General features: G+C 42.4%; 2 protein-coding genes across 2 annotated transcripts in view; one reads left to right on the plus strand and one right to left on the minus strand.

Annotated features, from left to right (window-relative positions):
- Positions 1-8,154, minus strand: part of piwil2 (piwi-like RNA-mediated gene silencing 2) — a 14,311-nt gene extending 6,157 nt beyond the window's left edge. Inside the window, exons 1-16 of the mRNA XM_041232007.1 lie at positions 7,885-8,154; positions 7,450-7,713; positions 7,010-7,109; positions 6,725-6,860; positions 6,325-6,465; positions 5,765-5,875; positions 5,057-5,174; positions 4,278-4,402; positions 3,925-4,005; positions 3,500-3,613; positions 3,230-3,418; positions 2,686-2,770; positions 2,015-2,104; positions 1,569-1,709; positions 1,055-1,168; positions 428-616 (exon numbers count right to left, since the gene is read on the minus strand). Of these exons, the coding sequence (XP_041087941.1) occupies positions 428-616; positions 1,055-1,168; positions 1,569-1,709; positions 2,015-2,104; positions 2,686-2,770; positions 3,230-3,418; positions 3,500-3,613; positions 3,925-4,005; positions 4,278-4,402; positions 5,057-5,174; positions 5,765-5,875; positions 6,325-6,465; positions 6,725-6,860; positions 7,010-7,109; positions 7,450-7,713; positions 7,885-8,154 (2,268 nt within the window). The remainder of the gene's footprint in view (positions 1-427; positions 617-1,054; positions 1,169-1,568; positions 1,710-2,014; positions 2,105-2,685; positions 2,771-3,229; positions 3,419-3,499; positions 3,614-3,924; positions 4,006-4,277; positions 4,403-5,056; positions 5,175-5,764; positions 5,876-6,324; positions 6,466-6,724; positions 6,861-7,009; positions 7,110-7,449; positions 7,714-7,884) is intronic.
- A 1,793-nt stretch (positions 8,155-9,947) lies between these two features.
- On the plus strand, positions 9,948-16,210 carry LOC121302229 (outer mitochondrial transmembrane helix translocase-like). Its single transcript, XM_041232063.1, is given in 9 exon segments — positions 9,948-10,024; positions 11,503-11,699; positions 12,102-12,200; positions 12,839-12,959; positions 13,784-13,984; positions 14,865-14,901; positions 14,903-14,969; positions 15,686-15,775; positions 16,006-16,210. Coding segments are annotated over 8 exon segments (882 nt in total). The 5' UTR covers positions 9,948-10,024; positions 11,503-11,525; the 3' UTR covers positions 16,099-16,210.
- Positions 16,211-16,243: the final 33 nt, after the last annotated feature.

The raw sequence follows: 16,243 nt of genomic DNA on the forward strand, positions 1-16,243 counted from the left end.
TTCACACCCTGCTAGAGTGTACAGTTATGACCAAAAGTTTTGCATCACCCTACAGAATTAACTAACGTTGCTTCATAAAGTCAAATGAAACCTGCTGAATAATTGTACATTAACATATTGAATTGCATACCGCTTTGTAGTTTTCCACATACTTAATGAAAAACTGACAAATCTGACATTTGGAAATCTAACATGAAATACTGCACTAATACTACGGCTTCCAGTAGACTCTTGCGATTTCATTTTGTAGTTTATTTGATTACATGGTGTTGAATAAAATATACAAATGATGCTCAGATAGCTTATGTCTCAATCCTAAAATTGTAGGCAATGCTGAACTTTTTCGGCACGATCTTTGCTGCATTAGCACGCCTGTAATCTACACAGTGGGATACAGGGGGACCCTCCTGTGTGTTTTTTTTATTACCTCGCTGGTGAGCTGTGAGTGGATGCTCTTCACGTAGGTCTCAGTACGGTCATCCCGTAGCTCCACGCAGATTGGCCGGTCAAGCCTCAAGCCCATCGGACCGGACACTTTCCCGAAGGTGGCCACCAGCTCCTCAGCTTGCTCCGAGCAGCGGCGTGGGTAGAAGATGGCCCAGCAGTTCAGGGGGATCTGGGGTACAACACATAACCAAAAAAAAAAAAAAAAACGGCTTGGGGCGAGAGCAAGGATTTATACACAAAATACATTAAGACTGAAGTACCTGTTTTCAAACTTTTACAAAGGCTGCCCCTCAAACAATTAACGTTACAAAACTAGCAACACACATATCAAAGCTATAATTTAACTGCTTCTGCATTTCAGTTTTACACTCTTTATATTGATATTAGGGGTCAAACTCTGCAATGACGTTACAAAATGTCAAATGCCTTTTTCTAGCACAGACATTTCTGTCCATTAAAACAGCTCTAATATCCCCTAAACTACAGGGAAGGCTTCAGCTGGGCCAATTAAATAATTAAGGAACTGGCTGGAACTGCAATGGAAGTGCCAGCCGTGAACTGCATCAAACTCAACAGCTGCAGTCCTACTTTTTAAAATAATGCTTACACAGCTAATAGATGCATCCCTCACAACTTCCTTGGACCACTGGACATCAGCAGAGGTCACGAACGAAGCAGACTGCAAGCTAATCGTCTCAAGCGGAAGGGTCCTTCCTTCACACTGTATCCAAGTAGAAAGAGAGCTGGCATGCAGGTATTTTTTTTATATAGTACCTACAGTAAAGAGACTTAAGAAATATTCACAGAGAATAGAGTAAAATAGCTCAGGACCCTACAAGCACACTAACTACCTGAACAAAGTGTTTCAACAATGCCACCTGCTGGACATCACGTAACATGTCCGAGGGCAATTGCAAAGTTTAAAATGTGTTATTTATTTATTTTCTTTTTAAATTGTACATTTACTCAGTTACTGAATTAATTATTTTTTTTCTAAAATGCTTTTGAGGCTTTGCAAAGGGTCCCTGCATTCCAAACTGTGTTGAAGGTTGTGTGCAAAACCTTGAGTGAATATGCCAACATCAGCCAAGAGCCCAATACAAACAGCACTGCAGACTGACCAGCAGGATCTCTGAGCTGATGACCAGACCCCAGCGGCCAAGCTCAGTCAAGGCATCTTCGCTGGTGTTGATGTTTCTCAGGAGCTGTTTCAAAGAGTTTGTGTGCTGCTCCCCGCTCACATTGATATGCATGGTCAAATCCTACAAGGAAAGGGCGAAAAACATCAAAACACTCTGCTATACGTCACGGTTTCATTTCATATACAGGGGGAAAGCAGGAAATCGGTAGTATTGAGAGGATTAAATGCAAAATTGTAATTCTGGTCTGGGACTGCATTTTTTAATTATGGCACCGTTATATTTATAGCACCTATAAGAAGCAACCAAACAAAACTAAAACTAAGATAAAAACATCGTGTATAGCAGCATGACAGACACTGCAGTGTTTCCAGGGCTTCTGCTTCAATGAATCATGCTTTATCCCAGTTTAATCCCAGCTGACTTGCCTTCATGGCGCGGAAATCCTTCCTCATCTTGTCTGGGATCCCTGTCATAAAGGACAGCTCAGGTAGCAACAGGATCTCGCCAGTCAGAACCTGTGAATTCACAACGCGCAGCAACATCTATACCTCGTTTCCATGAGCATGGACTGACCGCCAATCCGAGCTGATTCGCTTTCCTCCTGAACCCCCATCGACAGTCTGCCCGAATTGAGTTTCCACGCAATGCTAGTTCGACGGATGTTGGCGGTTCTTTCCCAGCATGCCTCGTGGCTAAGGTCACATTCACTTGCTTACAAAACTGAAGAGACGGACGCTATTGCTTTGCTTCTGACAATCCGAACAATTCTTTTGAGCATCGTTACTTTAAAAAAAAAAAAAAAAAAAAAAAAAAAAAAAAAAGAGAATATTTAAGCACAGAGAAACCTGCTCACTCCGGGTGTGGATTCCGTGTTTACGCCCCCTCCTCATCACTCGATTGGTCAGTGTTGTGATCTACTTTCACCCATCCCGCTTTTGGGAAAGGGTCAGAAAGCTCGGATTGGCAGCCAACGCGGGTCGGCTAAATGAACAGCAGGGGCTCAGCCCGGGTTGAGGGGCGCATGGAAATGAGGTATTAGTTGCCACTGGATATTTGCCTGTACTTCAGTGATTAATTATAATTATAATAAATGCACCTTTCCTCCTGGTCTCGATCTCTCTTTAGGGCGATGGACAAGAAGAGGCTGATCCAGTTCCTTGATGGTAATCCCATAGTTTTTGCTGAGAAACAAAAAACAAAATCATTACACACACTACTCATATTTTAGGAGGGCTCTGGTACTCTCCAAGTTAAAAGCACTGTTCCAATGACCTCACCTTGCTAAGCAGATGCAGAAGTGATCTAAAAAAATTTGCGGTTTAAATTTAGGGTTAACATATTTTCCATAGTGCACCTACAAACAAAAACTATAAGAACATCATTTAGATCTTTTATTTAACATCATGTAATCAAAGAAACTACAACATGATATCGCCAAAGCCTACCGGAAGCCATAACAGTAGTATGCTGGATTTCGAAATGTCACATTTTTTAATTTGTCAGCTTTTAAATGGAAAACTACAAAGCGATATGTAATTCAATATGTTAATGTAACATTATTCAGCAGGTTTCACTAGAGAAATGTATTCGTTCTACAGGATGAAGCTTTTGGCCACAGCTGTAAATTGTGCCTCTGAGACCTGTAATAGTCAATGAAGGTGGTCTCAGATCCATCGGCCATGGTGAACTTGTCCTTCGGACACTTGGTCCAGTTGATGTCATCGATGCGGTAGGTGCGGTTATTGTAGCGGGTGATGACGATACTGCCAATCAACTCCTTGGTGCATTCATCTTGAAAACTCTCCCTGCTCTGCTGGTAAATAACATTCCTGAAACACGAGTAAAGAAACAGTTAGATCCACGAAAAGACTTCTCGATGGCTGGACTAGACCCCCGCAGCAGGCACTCACATGACATCCAGCACGGAGTCGTTTCGGAGCACTTTGTGGGAAACGTCGACTGTCAGGAAGAGGCCCCCGTCTGTGCGCTTGATACAGGAGGAGTAGCCGGGCCACACCTGTAACCTTAAAAACAAGCAATACCCCTGCAGCCAATGAGCACACTGAAGAGACACCAACAAACTGCACTGGGAGTCCCAGGGGCTCCTACGTTTGGACTAACATATACACGGGTTATACAGTGTAGACTAGGTCAGACAGAAAAACAGTAGGTTTGATGAATCACATTATTACTTTCAAAACTAATTAAAAAACACTGACATCACAAAACTGCGTAACATTCCAGTAAGGGCTGCTGAGCGCTGTTGACGGTCTTTCCAGTGCCCCCTCAAAACTTCACAAAAAGTTAAATGGTCTGGATGCAAACGCACCCTTACCTGTGCTTTCCGAGGACCACGGCACTATTGGGGTCGTAGTGATTTCGTCCCACAAGTTTCAAACCCAAGATCTTCATGACCCTGACAAACCAAGCACTTGTGATTATTTCAAGAGGTCTCTGTCCTTTTATTTTCCTCGAACATTTTAGACAAAGTCGACAAACAAGATCCTGGGTTGTTCCTTTTCAAGTTTTACATTATTTTTTTACATGCAGTATAAAAGTAGGGTATAATTGATCAAGGGAGGGAGGTTTGCAAAAATAAACACACTGAACACAAACATTAGAACCAAGAAAGGAAGCATGGGACACAACAAGAGCAGGTATAACTGGTGTTACTTTGAACAGTCTGACCTTCTTAGCACCACATTGTAGAAGGGGATGCACAGGTCTGAGTTGGGCTCCAGGACTTTAGTCATCTGGATCTTGATATCAACCTCAGTGGCATCTGTTTTCCTTTCACTTTTCAGGTTCACAACCTGGAATAGAAAACCAGCTGAATGTACCAGTGTAAATGCACTGGACACCTGGACTGATTAATCTAACATTCTAAGAATCCATAAGACTTATTTTGCGGTTTATTAATATTTTATCACCTTTTATAATACCAGGAGCTAGTTTTGCAGAGCACTGCAAGCGCATAAGGCTGTGGTCAAAAGTTTTGCATCACCCTATAGAACTAACTCATTTTGCTTCATAAAGTTGAATGAAACCTGCTGAATAATGCCAAGTAAAGATATTGAATTGCATACCGCTTAGTGGTTTTCCCATATACTCAGACTTTTGCGATATCATTTTGTAGTGTTTTTAATTACATGATGTTAAAGAAAATCTGTAGTTGCCAGCAAAAATATCTTGGCAGATTTTCTTTCCATTTGGGTCACAGAGCAGCATTTCAGGACAAAACAGTTTTTGTCAGCCAGCCTAAATGACTAATACAAACTTTCTTTTTTATTCAGTTAACTTTCCTCTGTAGAATTAAACTGGCTTTAACAGACTAAAAGCAGTTTGTCAAACTGCGCCCGTAGCGTATCGCCATTAAAAAAATCATTTTCATGGCAGAAGCTTTTTTGCATGCTGAAGTCTAACGGGCTCCCAGTACAGCCAACATGAGCACGACACGCTTTGCAGACCTCTTCCAGTCTGATGGGGAGGTACAGAATTGATCCATCGAAGGCTGTGACTTCTCCGGTGACAGAACGATGCTCTTTCATCATACCGAAGCGCATGCTTCTGCACTCCACGTTAGGGCTGGACAGAACAGAACAGATCAGAAAAACATTCATTAGTGTCACACTCACATAAAAGCATGGCCAGACAGCTACGCCTGCATCACACTCTCCTCTTCTGCATGCACTCCAATCGAAGTCTCTGTTTAGCAACATGCGGTTCACAGGAGACTGTGTGGTCCAGTGATTAAAGAAATGGCAGGTCCCCAGTTCAAATCCCAGCTCAGCCACTGACTCTCTGTGTGACCCCGAGCAAGTCACTTAACCTCCTTGTGCTCCGTCTTTCGGGTGAGACGTTGTTGTAAGTGACTCTGCAGCTGATGCATAGTTCACACACCCTAGTCTCGTATCTTGTAAAGCGCTTTGTGATGGTGGTCCACTATGAAAGGCGCTATATAAAAATAAAGATTATCCATTATAAACACTAAACCACAGAATCTACTGTAGTACTAAATAAACTAAGGGATATAAATTAGGCAAAGTCTTTGCCGAGTGATATATATTGGGTATTGCCACAACTACGCATGCTTTTAAGAAGGTAGGTGAATAACTTCAGCAATATTTCACAGCGGTGGAACAACAGTCTTCAATCTTCAATCAATGGAAACACACCTGAAGGTAACGTGGTACTGGTAAACAGCTTCGTTTTTACAGCTGATTGTGATGTAATTGGATCCCACAGTCAACGGATTACCCTTCAAACCTTTCTTCTGCAGTGGCTCACTACGAAACACACACACACAAAAGGCAAACAAATACATTTGTTTTAACTCCCAAATATGTACAGCTGTGGCCAAAAGTTTTGCAACACTTTTTTACGAATGAGACATAATAATAATACAAAACTATTATGAACATAATTTTGATCTTTTATTTAACATAACGTAAAGAAACTACAAAATAATATTGAAAAAGTCTAGCCAAAATAATAGTACAGTCTATTTCATGTTAGATTTCAAAAAATGTCACATTTTTCAATGTTATTTTTTCGTTAAGTACATGGGAATACTACAAAGCGGTCTGTAATTCAACACATTAATGTACAATTATTCAGCAGATTTCATTCTACTTTATGAAGCAACATTAGTTAATTCTTTAGGGTGATGCAAAACTTTTGGCCATAGCTGTATATTTATATTACAGCTGACCTCTTAAAAATGCGCACAACTTACTGCTGCTGTTCTCTCTGAACGCCCCCCGGTTTCACAGCTGGGGGTGGTTGGGAGGGCTTTGGGGGCCCCTCTCTTACAGATGCTGGAGTCGCTCTTCCCACACCTGTCACCCGTGGGGCTGGCTCCCCGCACCCTAAGACACTGCAAACAGAAAACAAACACCAGTGGATCACCGACAGCATGATACACCCCTCACACAGTGTTCTTTTTTATTAATTTATGCAAAATGCCTTCGATGTTTTAGTGCTCAGAAAAATGTGGTTCTGTTTTATCCATGGAGCAGGGATAACACAAGAGCATGTCAAACCTGCCGTGGTAGGACAAACCCTTTTTGGTTACCCAAGCACATCCAATCATTAGCCTCTATTTTCTAGACTGGTTGCTTCCCAGGCTACTATACCTGCTGCGTCCCACTACCTCCTTCCCCACACCAGCATCCCCTGCCAGCCCCCTGTCTGCGGCCGGTCTCTGGGGAACGTGAGTCCTGGGCTCTGCTCCAACATCTATAAAGGCACCTCTCCCCATGTGGGCCCCAACTGCAAAGGCACAAGTAGAGAAACACAGGTTAAAGAGTTTGATAGGCTCCCAATTGCAGTCACAACCCACCCTCCGCTAAAACATACAAAGGTATTTTAAACAGGGGGGGTAATCATTAATCAGCCTTCAATTTTTAGACTGTACTTACCTATTGGTTCTGTACCACAATCCCAAGCTTTTGCTGGAGGCTCCACCCCCATTCCCCTGAACATAGACACCAGCGAAGGGGCTGAGGAGGGAGGTTCCACCTGAAAAAACAGGGAGCAAGGAGAGATTCCCTTGGGTTCAGATGGTTGCCATGGTTAGACTGCCCGTAGTTTACCCTGGTTTGCCGTGTTTATTGATATGCTTTACCATCCATCGCTGTGCTTTACAATGCTTCACCATATTTTTGCCGTCCTTTATTACACTTTGCTATGCTTTTACTGTGGGGAAACCATTATTCAGGATGCCCTGCTGGAATAAACCACTCCTGCACTTAAAAAAAAAAAAAAAGTATTCACTGTACAGACTTGGGGATTCCCCCTGGATTAGTTCAACCACTTTTTTTTTTTTTTGTAATCCCACGGTTAAAGAGAATTTACTTACCTGCCTCGCAGAGGCTGGCACACCCCTTCCCACATGTACACTTGGCAGAGCCTCCTCAAGCGATGACAGACCTCGAGCACGACCAATGACCGAGTCCTCAAGCAGCGCCAGCCCCCTGGCACGCCCCCTACCGGGCTCTTCAAGCAGCGCCAGCCCCCTGGCATGCCCCCTACCAGGCTCTTCAAGCAGCGCCAGCCCCCTGGCACGCCCTGTCCCAGGGTCTTCAAGCAGTGCCAGCCCCCTGGCACGCCCCGTCCAAGGCTCCTCAACCAACGGCAGCTCCCTGGCACGCCCCATCCCAGGGTCTTCAAGCAGCGCCAGCCCCCTGGCACACCCCGTCCCAGGCTCCACAACCAACGGCAGCCCCCTGGCACGCCCCGTCCCAGGCTCCACAACCAACGGCAGCCCCCTGGCACGCCCCGTCCCAGGCTCCACAACCAACGGCAGCCCCCTGGAACGGCCAACACCAACGTCTCTGTGTATTTGCAGACCCCGCGCATACCCAAGGCTTTGATCTTCAGCGGCCAGCTGTAGCCCCCAGGCTCGCCCAGCGCCTGGGCTCTCGGACTGCTGTAGCCCCTTGGACCGTCCGATTGAGACAGACCGCCCGGGCGCTGCATCTTTTAGCCCAGGAGCCTGCTGCTGCAGACCAGGCACTTTAGCCATGCTGGGGAACCCTCTAAACCTTCTCTTGTCAGGATCCATTTTACTCACAAAAGGGAAAGTCTGAGAAGAAAATGGATAAAGATGTCAAAGATTGAAAAAAAAAAAAAATTTATATATATATGTATGTGTCAGGTGGGAGATGGGAAATGTAGCTTGATTCTCTTGGTGTGTGTAGTGGATGTGTTCAGCCAAACATATAATTATGCAAGGATTACATTTAGCAAAGACCAAGCCTTATCGTGGTTTGAATGACCAATGTCTCCCCACCTCAGCAACATACTGCATTAGCCAGTGTGACTGACTGTATGTATGGCATCACGTGTTAGGAGAATAATAATAGAGAAAGAGAGAACCGCACACTCAATTGGGCTCCAAAACATTTTTAATTCATAAAAATTTAAAATTAAAACTTGCACTTCTGTGTCGAAACGTGGGTGGCCTTTTAATAACTACCACGCGTTCAGCACTGCACAACTGCAAAAAAAAAAAGTTAGGGTCTGGCTAGAAGTGTGCAACCACTTGGACATCCTAACTCAATTAATAATACTGCTATATAATAGAGCGTGTGTTGTTTTTTTTCTCTATACAAAACTTCAACTAATATCAGAACATTTAAATAACGCAAAAGCACCGGCAGATAAGCAACTGTATAAAATAATGCTCCTTTGAGTCTTATGCTAGAACTCTAGCACTGTAATTGCAATAACTTGTCGAGTTATTTCAAGGTCGCGAATTATTCTTGACTGAGGCAACACCCATATATTATACTCACTATTATAATATAACGTTAAGCGTCAATTATTTCAGGAAAAACGCCTGACTGCACGCAGGTCTGTTTTATGTTTAAACAAGTTCCCTCACTAATTATCTTTAAATATACTTTCTGTCAAAAACATAATATAACTATTATTGTAGTATTTACAAAACCCTTTAACAGTATTTATGCGATTTGTAAACCATGAAATAGTGTGTTTCTTACTGTTTAAATACTACACGCTTCCACCGCTCCCTTCGACAACCTCGTCCTAACTGCCGAGTATCGCTCGCTCGATTCCTTTTATACACACCTTTACACCCGCCTCCTCTGGCATCCTATTGGATAATTTATTTATTTATTTATGTTTTGCTTGCTAGCAGGAAATCTTCAATGGCTAACCGTGACATCAATCAAACTGCAGTCGATTTCAATTTTCAATTTCAAGTGACTGAAATGATGGACGTTAAAAACATATGTAAATATGTAAATAAAACAAACAAAACACCGTATATTTCAAACACATCACAACCACAAAAATTATAATGAGAATATGGATGTTCTTCTCCTCGATCCCCAGTACCTTTTAAATTACGAAAAATTCAGGACAAGACCGTACAGATTTAAATATTACATTATGCTTTTTTGTTTAGTTTTGTTTAGTTTTGTTTTGTTTTGTTTTTGTAAAGGTTGGTATAGTTGCTTTTAGGCAAAAGCCCCGGGAACTATTTATATTCATTCTTAACATAAAATGGAGAATAAGTGCTGTAGAAAAATACTGTATGAACGATAAGACAATAATTGTCCTGTTTTTTGTGTCTTTTTTTTTTTTTTTTTTTTTTTTTTTTTTTTTCCAGATTGGTGCATTTGGTCTCCAGGCGTGGAATGAGATACTGATCGTCACGTTTGGCATGTTTGCAACGTCAACAACAATAATAGCAGAGTGCGCTTCGGTGCCACAATTTAAATCGACATCGACAAACTTGTATTCTTTGAACTTCAACGTGGTTTATTAAATTAAACAACTTGTACGAGGGTCAAGCACCTGCCAACCGAGAATCCTTGCAAGTAGGAACTGATGCGGTGTGTAGTCTTTGTTTTACCTCCGGGACTTTGTGCCAAGTAGCACAGAGGATGCTTCAGAAAAGATCGCTGGTGGGTGTATTTAAATTCGCTGTTATTATTGTTTGTTTGTTTGTTTGTTTGTTTTGTTTTTTTAAACTGCACAGATATCGCACTGTGGTTCATTTTGACGTGAAAAAGGGTTACATCCAATGCGATCAAATTCGTATGTTTATTTTTATTTATTTACGGTATATGTATGTGTGTATATATATATATATATATATATATATATATATATATATATATATATATATATATATAAAAAAGAACCAGGAAAGAATGATCATTTTTCGTTTTATTTTTATACGGTTGCGTTTTCAGTTTGTTTTAATTCTTCATGCTACCGGGGATGTTTCTTATCAACGTAAAAAAGGGAGAAAAGCCTGAATTGGACAATTTTATTCAGACCAAGATACATATCATTTGATGCGCTGTTAATTTAACGTTTAATATGAATGGATGCGCAATTTTGTGCCCATGTCTATCCAATGGGATGCCTTCCTTTGCGATATCTACAGTGACGTGTGCAAATACAAGACAGCTGTCATTCTCACCTGGCGACACTGCGTGTGCCTTCTTTGTAAATAATTGTAATACAATTTGCAAGAGATTGAAAGAGATGGATTAACAAAATTGCTAATTTTTTTGTCACCAGAAAACCGCTAAAGAAAAGTATGTCTTATAATAAAACCGGTTCTATTTTTAATGTTTTTATTTTGTATAATTTATTTTTGTTTTATTTGTGGTTGTGTTTTTTTTTGTTTGTTTGTTTTTTTTTGTTTTGTTTTGTTTGTTTTTTTAGCTAGTTTTTTAACTAGTTTGAATGATTTGTCTGCTTTTGACGTTGACGTTGATTTTTATAATGTTATTTCTGGCTGCCTTCTCCTGCCAGGACCCCCCCTTGCCTATGCCAGTGTATCTCATTTGGTGAATTTGGTAAGATCTGCAACTCTGTGGCTGAGTTTGTTTGTGGCGATTGTGATCTGATAAAGCCCTAAACTTAAGCCCTAAAGTCAGTATATCCATGTTAACCTTGCAATGCATTTTGTTAATGATTCATGCATTTTTTAAAAAAATTGTTTTTACACATCTTTTTAGATCTTTCTATAACTCCTGATCATTGATGGTGGTTTGCTGGGATTTTATATACCTACTGGGTGCCCAGTTAGATGGCCAGTAAATATTTATTTCAGTTGCCAACTCTTAACTGGGGAGCAACTCGCCAACAGTGGCTGAAATTTTCAGCAGGGAAAAAGACTTCCGTGCTGCTTTCATGCAGAGATCCTCAGAGATCATCAGATTAAGACACAGCGAATCATTCCAGGGATGGGAACAAGGCTCCTATTGCATAGGGAGTTTCACCCTTTCCTCCAGGTTTGACTACATGCTTGATTAGCCACAGAGTCTAGGTAACAAGCTCAGGTGTATCTTATTGAACCAGGCATGGATCAGACTGCTATGCAATGGGAGTCTTACTCCAGTCCCTGCTCTGCTCTCGTTTCTGGCAGGTGTGCAAGTGGCAGCGGAGGGAATGTTGCTGAAGGAGATTCCCCGGGACGCTCTTGTGCGTCCTTTGACCCGGAACGAGGTGGTAGGCTTGGTAGTGCGACTGACCATATTTGGGGCGGTGACGTACTTCAGCATCAAATGGGTGGTGGACGCCCTGGATCCCACGCGCCAGCAGAAGCTGCAGGCCAAAAAGAGGGTAGGGGTATCTCCCCTGTGGAGCAACTATGGGGGCATTCCTTGGTAGAGCAGTGGTAGAGTTCTGCTTTATCACTCCATTGTCCTCTAGTAGTCTCTTCCAGAATTGGTAGAGTTCCAGCACAGACCTCCATTCTTTTTAGCATCCCTTTAGTGAACGTCAGACAGACCCTTGATCTGCCGGTAGTGGCAAAGGTATACAATCTATAAGAAGGGCAATTAGACCAGTAGTTCTCGAACTGGAGGCATTGCAAGGCATCCAAGAAAAATAATCTTCCTCTATATTTAGGGTAGAAACAGATGTGAGGAGCCTGTATGTGTGCATGCGTGGGTGAGTGGTTTTAGAAGGCATCTTGTTTGCTGCAGCCCCACCTCCTTCTCTAAGATCCTTTGTTGTGTGCAGGCAGAGCAGCTGATGAAGCAGATCGGGGTGCAGGGACTCACGCTGACAGAGTACGAGATGAACATCGCCTCCCACCTGGTGGACCCCCGGAGCATGAAGGTGGGTCACAAACAAAACCTGTCGACAGAACCAGAACCAGCATCAGAGCCAGGATCAGAGTCCAGCAAGCCCACGCGCTTGAAATGCCTGGTCCGGTTTCACTTTAAAAGGAAACTACACCTCGCCGGGCTAAGTCATAGCAGTTTACAGCAATAGGGGAATCACCCTGGAATTCATTAAAGGCCTATCCCAGACTTTAATGCCAGAACAGTTTAGTGCTTGATGCAGTAAGCGGGAGGGGGGATTCTCATGCTATAAAATGCTGAATCCAGTTATAGCTTGCCTCAATGGAAAATAGCCTGGTAAAATCGACCCGTTTAGTGTTTGTAAAAGGTAATGTGATTTGGCTTGCCACTGGGAGTCTTTTGCTGAGACCAATTTGAACCCAGCCCTGCAGAGTTGAAAGCTGGGAGAAGCTATTTAATGACCTTGCTGCGCCAGCGTAAGAGAGATCTGTTCACAAGAAGCACTGAATGAAATGGCTGCTAAAATGTTCGTCTGCAGCAAAAAAAAAAAACACAAAATATTTTGGGAATACGGCAGGCCAGACTAACATTTGTTTCTGACTTTTTCTTCGCAGTTGAATTTCTGATTGATCTGGGCTCTCCCTGGCTCTCCTCTTCCCTTTGCTGTTGCAGGTGACCTGGAGGGACATTGCTGGGTTGGATGATGTCATCACGGAGCTCCAGGACACAGTCATTCTGCCCTTTCAGAAAAGACATCTGTTCCAGGGATCCAGACTCTTCCAACCACCTAAAGGTAATGCTGTCCGGATTCCTTCCAAACCCCGATTGGGATCATCAGGGGTGTCCAGTCCCACGCCAGGTTTAACATGCATCGTTAACTACTTCAGGGTCTGGATAGAGGTTTGATTGGTTAAAACAATTTAGAACAAAGACCAGGACTGGAAGGGCCACCCCTGAGTTCAATAGCTGCTGAATCACAGGTCATGTTAACTCATTTAAGTAGATATTTTTTGTAATCGTTTTGAGACAATTGCACAAAGCTTGGACTGCATACTGCTGTTTTAGGTAAGGTAGTCCAATATTAGGGCTGTGAAACCAGTCGCAAAGAACTGTTTTAATTGTTCAGGTACCTGAATAAACGTTTGCATCCAATGCAACAGGCATGCCACCTTGAGCCCAGAACCAAGACACTAAATAAATGAGGTCCCTTATCAAGCAGTGGTGTTCTGAACCGAAAAAAATTGCTTTTGCTCCCAATAAATAAAATCTATTGCTATTGTTAACAATGTGCTTTGTATCATTTAAAACAAAGCTGTTCATTCTGCTTGAGAGAATTCTAATTCATGTGATACTCGTTCAAAATAACAGTGAGCTTTAAGTGATCGCCAGCCTCTTCTTACCAGCTAGACCATGTTTTATATTAACAGTTTAGTTAACCTTAAGGAGAATGGAGAAATTGACTACAGTGTGTTTTCAGTTTAATTGAGTAATCAATCAGTGTGACAGAAAGAACGCTCTCCTGGGAACCTGATTGACTTCTGATTGCTGTCGGGTGGTTTTTAAACGGCGTTGAGGTCTGTATTTGTTTATTTCGTGTCTCCTGTGTTTCTTGTGCAGGGGTGCTGCTGTACGGCCCCCCAGGCTGTGGAAAGACCCTGATTGGGAAAGCCACTGCCAAGGCCTCGGGGTGCCGCTTTGTAAACCTGCAGCCCTCCATCCTCACCGACAAGTGGTACGGAGAGTCCCAGAAACTCACCGCGGCCGTCTTCTCCCTGGCGGTCAAGATCCAGCCTTGCATCATCTTCATCGATGAAATAGGTGCATGTCCATGGCAGAGACCGCTCTGCTTTAACGCAGAGCTGCAAACCAATGCTGTGGTTTGTAATTTATATAAACAATCATTAAGAATGCAACCCTTTGTGGTCCGTTTATTCAACGCTTGTCAGGCGCGTCAGATCCAATTGATTTTCACAAACGCTGTTTAAAAGAATTTTTGTTTCACAGTAAAACAGGCATTGCATTGCAAAAGGACACTCAGTAATTCATCTCCAGCCAAGCCCCACCCCTTGTTCGCTGTATTTTTCACATACCTCTTCATAGACGTGCATACTGATAAATCCTCTCCTGATCACTCGTTTGATCACCAGACTCATCAATAATGGGATCCAAGTCCTTATTTTATTTCTGTAACATCTCAAAAAGCTCTGGTTCATATCATCAAACCCCCTAATCTGCATTATTGTTTTGCTACGCGGACAAAATCTCTTTTCTTATGGAGACAACTGCTGTCTGCTAAATTCAGTTTTCATTAACAATATGAACCCTTTCTTGGTTCATCTCTAACTACAATGGGAAATCACAGCAGTGTGTGCTAGCAGGTGATCATCTTTCAACAGTTAGGTGTTTTTTTGGGAGGCGATTGTAGTGAAACAGTTTGCAAAAATAATCCATAACTGTTACTTTTTCATTCTTCCAGCATTATGAAGCTGTGTACACATTTTCAGATGAATACAAGGCTTATACGCGCAGTTTACCAGAACAAACCTATTTTGTTTTTTAAAAGTTTGACATGATTGTTCTGTAGCAGAAAATGGCGTTGCACTGATTCAATCTGATGTAGTATTATTATTATTATTATTATTATTTTTTTTTTTTTTTTTTTTTTTTTTTTTTTTTCTTGTCTCTTGTTCTGTTCCAGACTCCTTTTTGCGAAACCGCTCCAGTTTGGACCATGAACACCGCTATGATGAAGGCCCAGTTCATGAGTCTGTGGGACGGGCTGGACACTGAGACAGACTGCCAGGTATGGGGGGGGGGGGGGGGAGGGCAAAAGACTTCCAGTCAAAACGTTTTGAGAGTTGAAGTTACTTTGAATATTTCTAAATTCAGCACTAGCTGGTGTTTAGTAGAGTGATCAGGAGAGGTTCATCAGTATGCACCACTATGAAGAGTGACCCACAGAGGGGGCTATGTCCCTGTTTTATAAATACAGCGAACAAGGGGTGGGGCGGGGCTGGAGAGGCGGTACTGAGTGTCCTGTTGATATGCAGGGCCTTTTAAACCTGTTTTACTTGGATCGCATTATTGAATAAAATTCAGGAGAGGATTTAAACAGAAGAGATATGTGATAAATACATAAATTGGGGCGGGGCTGGAGAGGCGGTACTGAGTGTCCTGACAGACGCTGAACAAATGGACCGCAAAGGGTTAATTGATCACCTGTTAAACAGTTACATACCTGATTGGTATAAAAAAACTGGAACAAGGACCTGGGCTGGGATAGACTGCAATGACTATAAGCCACAGCAACATTCTGACCTCGGAACACGGAATGCTCCTTGCATGGCTTTGTTTTGCTAACAGCAGCAGTGGAGCTGTTACCTTATAGAGCAGAGAGTCAGGAATGAAGACTCCCGTAAGGCTGCCCTGACCTGACCAGCAGTAGGAAATGGAGACGGGTTAGTTTGCATTACCTTATTTTGTTAGGATTCAATTTTAGTTTTTTTCCCCTCTCTTCAGGTTATGGTGATGGGAGCTTCAAACAGACCTCAGGATGTGGATCCAGCTATCTTGCGTCGAATGCCCACAACCTTCCAGATCAACTTCCCTGTAAGTTATTTGGAGCTCAGTACTGTCATTTAAATAGTGTTGCGAATGAGATCTCATTGATTACCTTCTCTGGGTGCATGTTTATTTTGTTGGCTTTAGTAAATAATGTGGTACAGTTATGCACCTGTGGACATAGCTGGTTCTGGTTTTACACACTGTGATTACCACTAATCTCAGCCATGGTCGTGATCTATTGATCTGGAGTGTTTTTTTTTTTTTTTCTTCTACAGACCCAAAAACAAAGACAAGATATTTTAAAGCTGATTCTGGCAGGTGAAAATGTGAGTATCTCGCTATGGTCTGTCGTTTCACTGCGCTGCTAATACTGTAATCACTGTAATTCATTCTCCCTGCATCCTGTATACAAAACCGATGAGGACCTACATCTAAACCAGTTTTTTTTTAGGAAGATTCAGACAAACTGGACTGTCAACAAGCTTAGTTGATCCGAGGACTAAACTATAAGGA

The sequence above is a fragment of the Polyodon spathula genome, chromosome 29 (genome assembly GCF_017654505.1).
Source record: "Polyodon spathula isolate WHYD16114869_AA chromosome 29, ASM1765450v1, whole genome shotgun sequence".
In the NCBI taxonomy this organism is placed as follows: Eukaryota; Metazoa; Chordata; class Actinopteri; order Acipenseriformes; family Polyodontidae; genus Polyodon; species Polyodon spathula.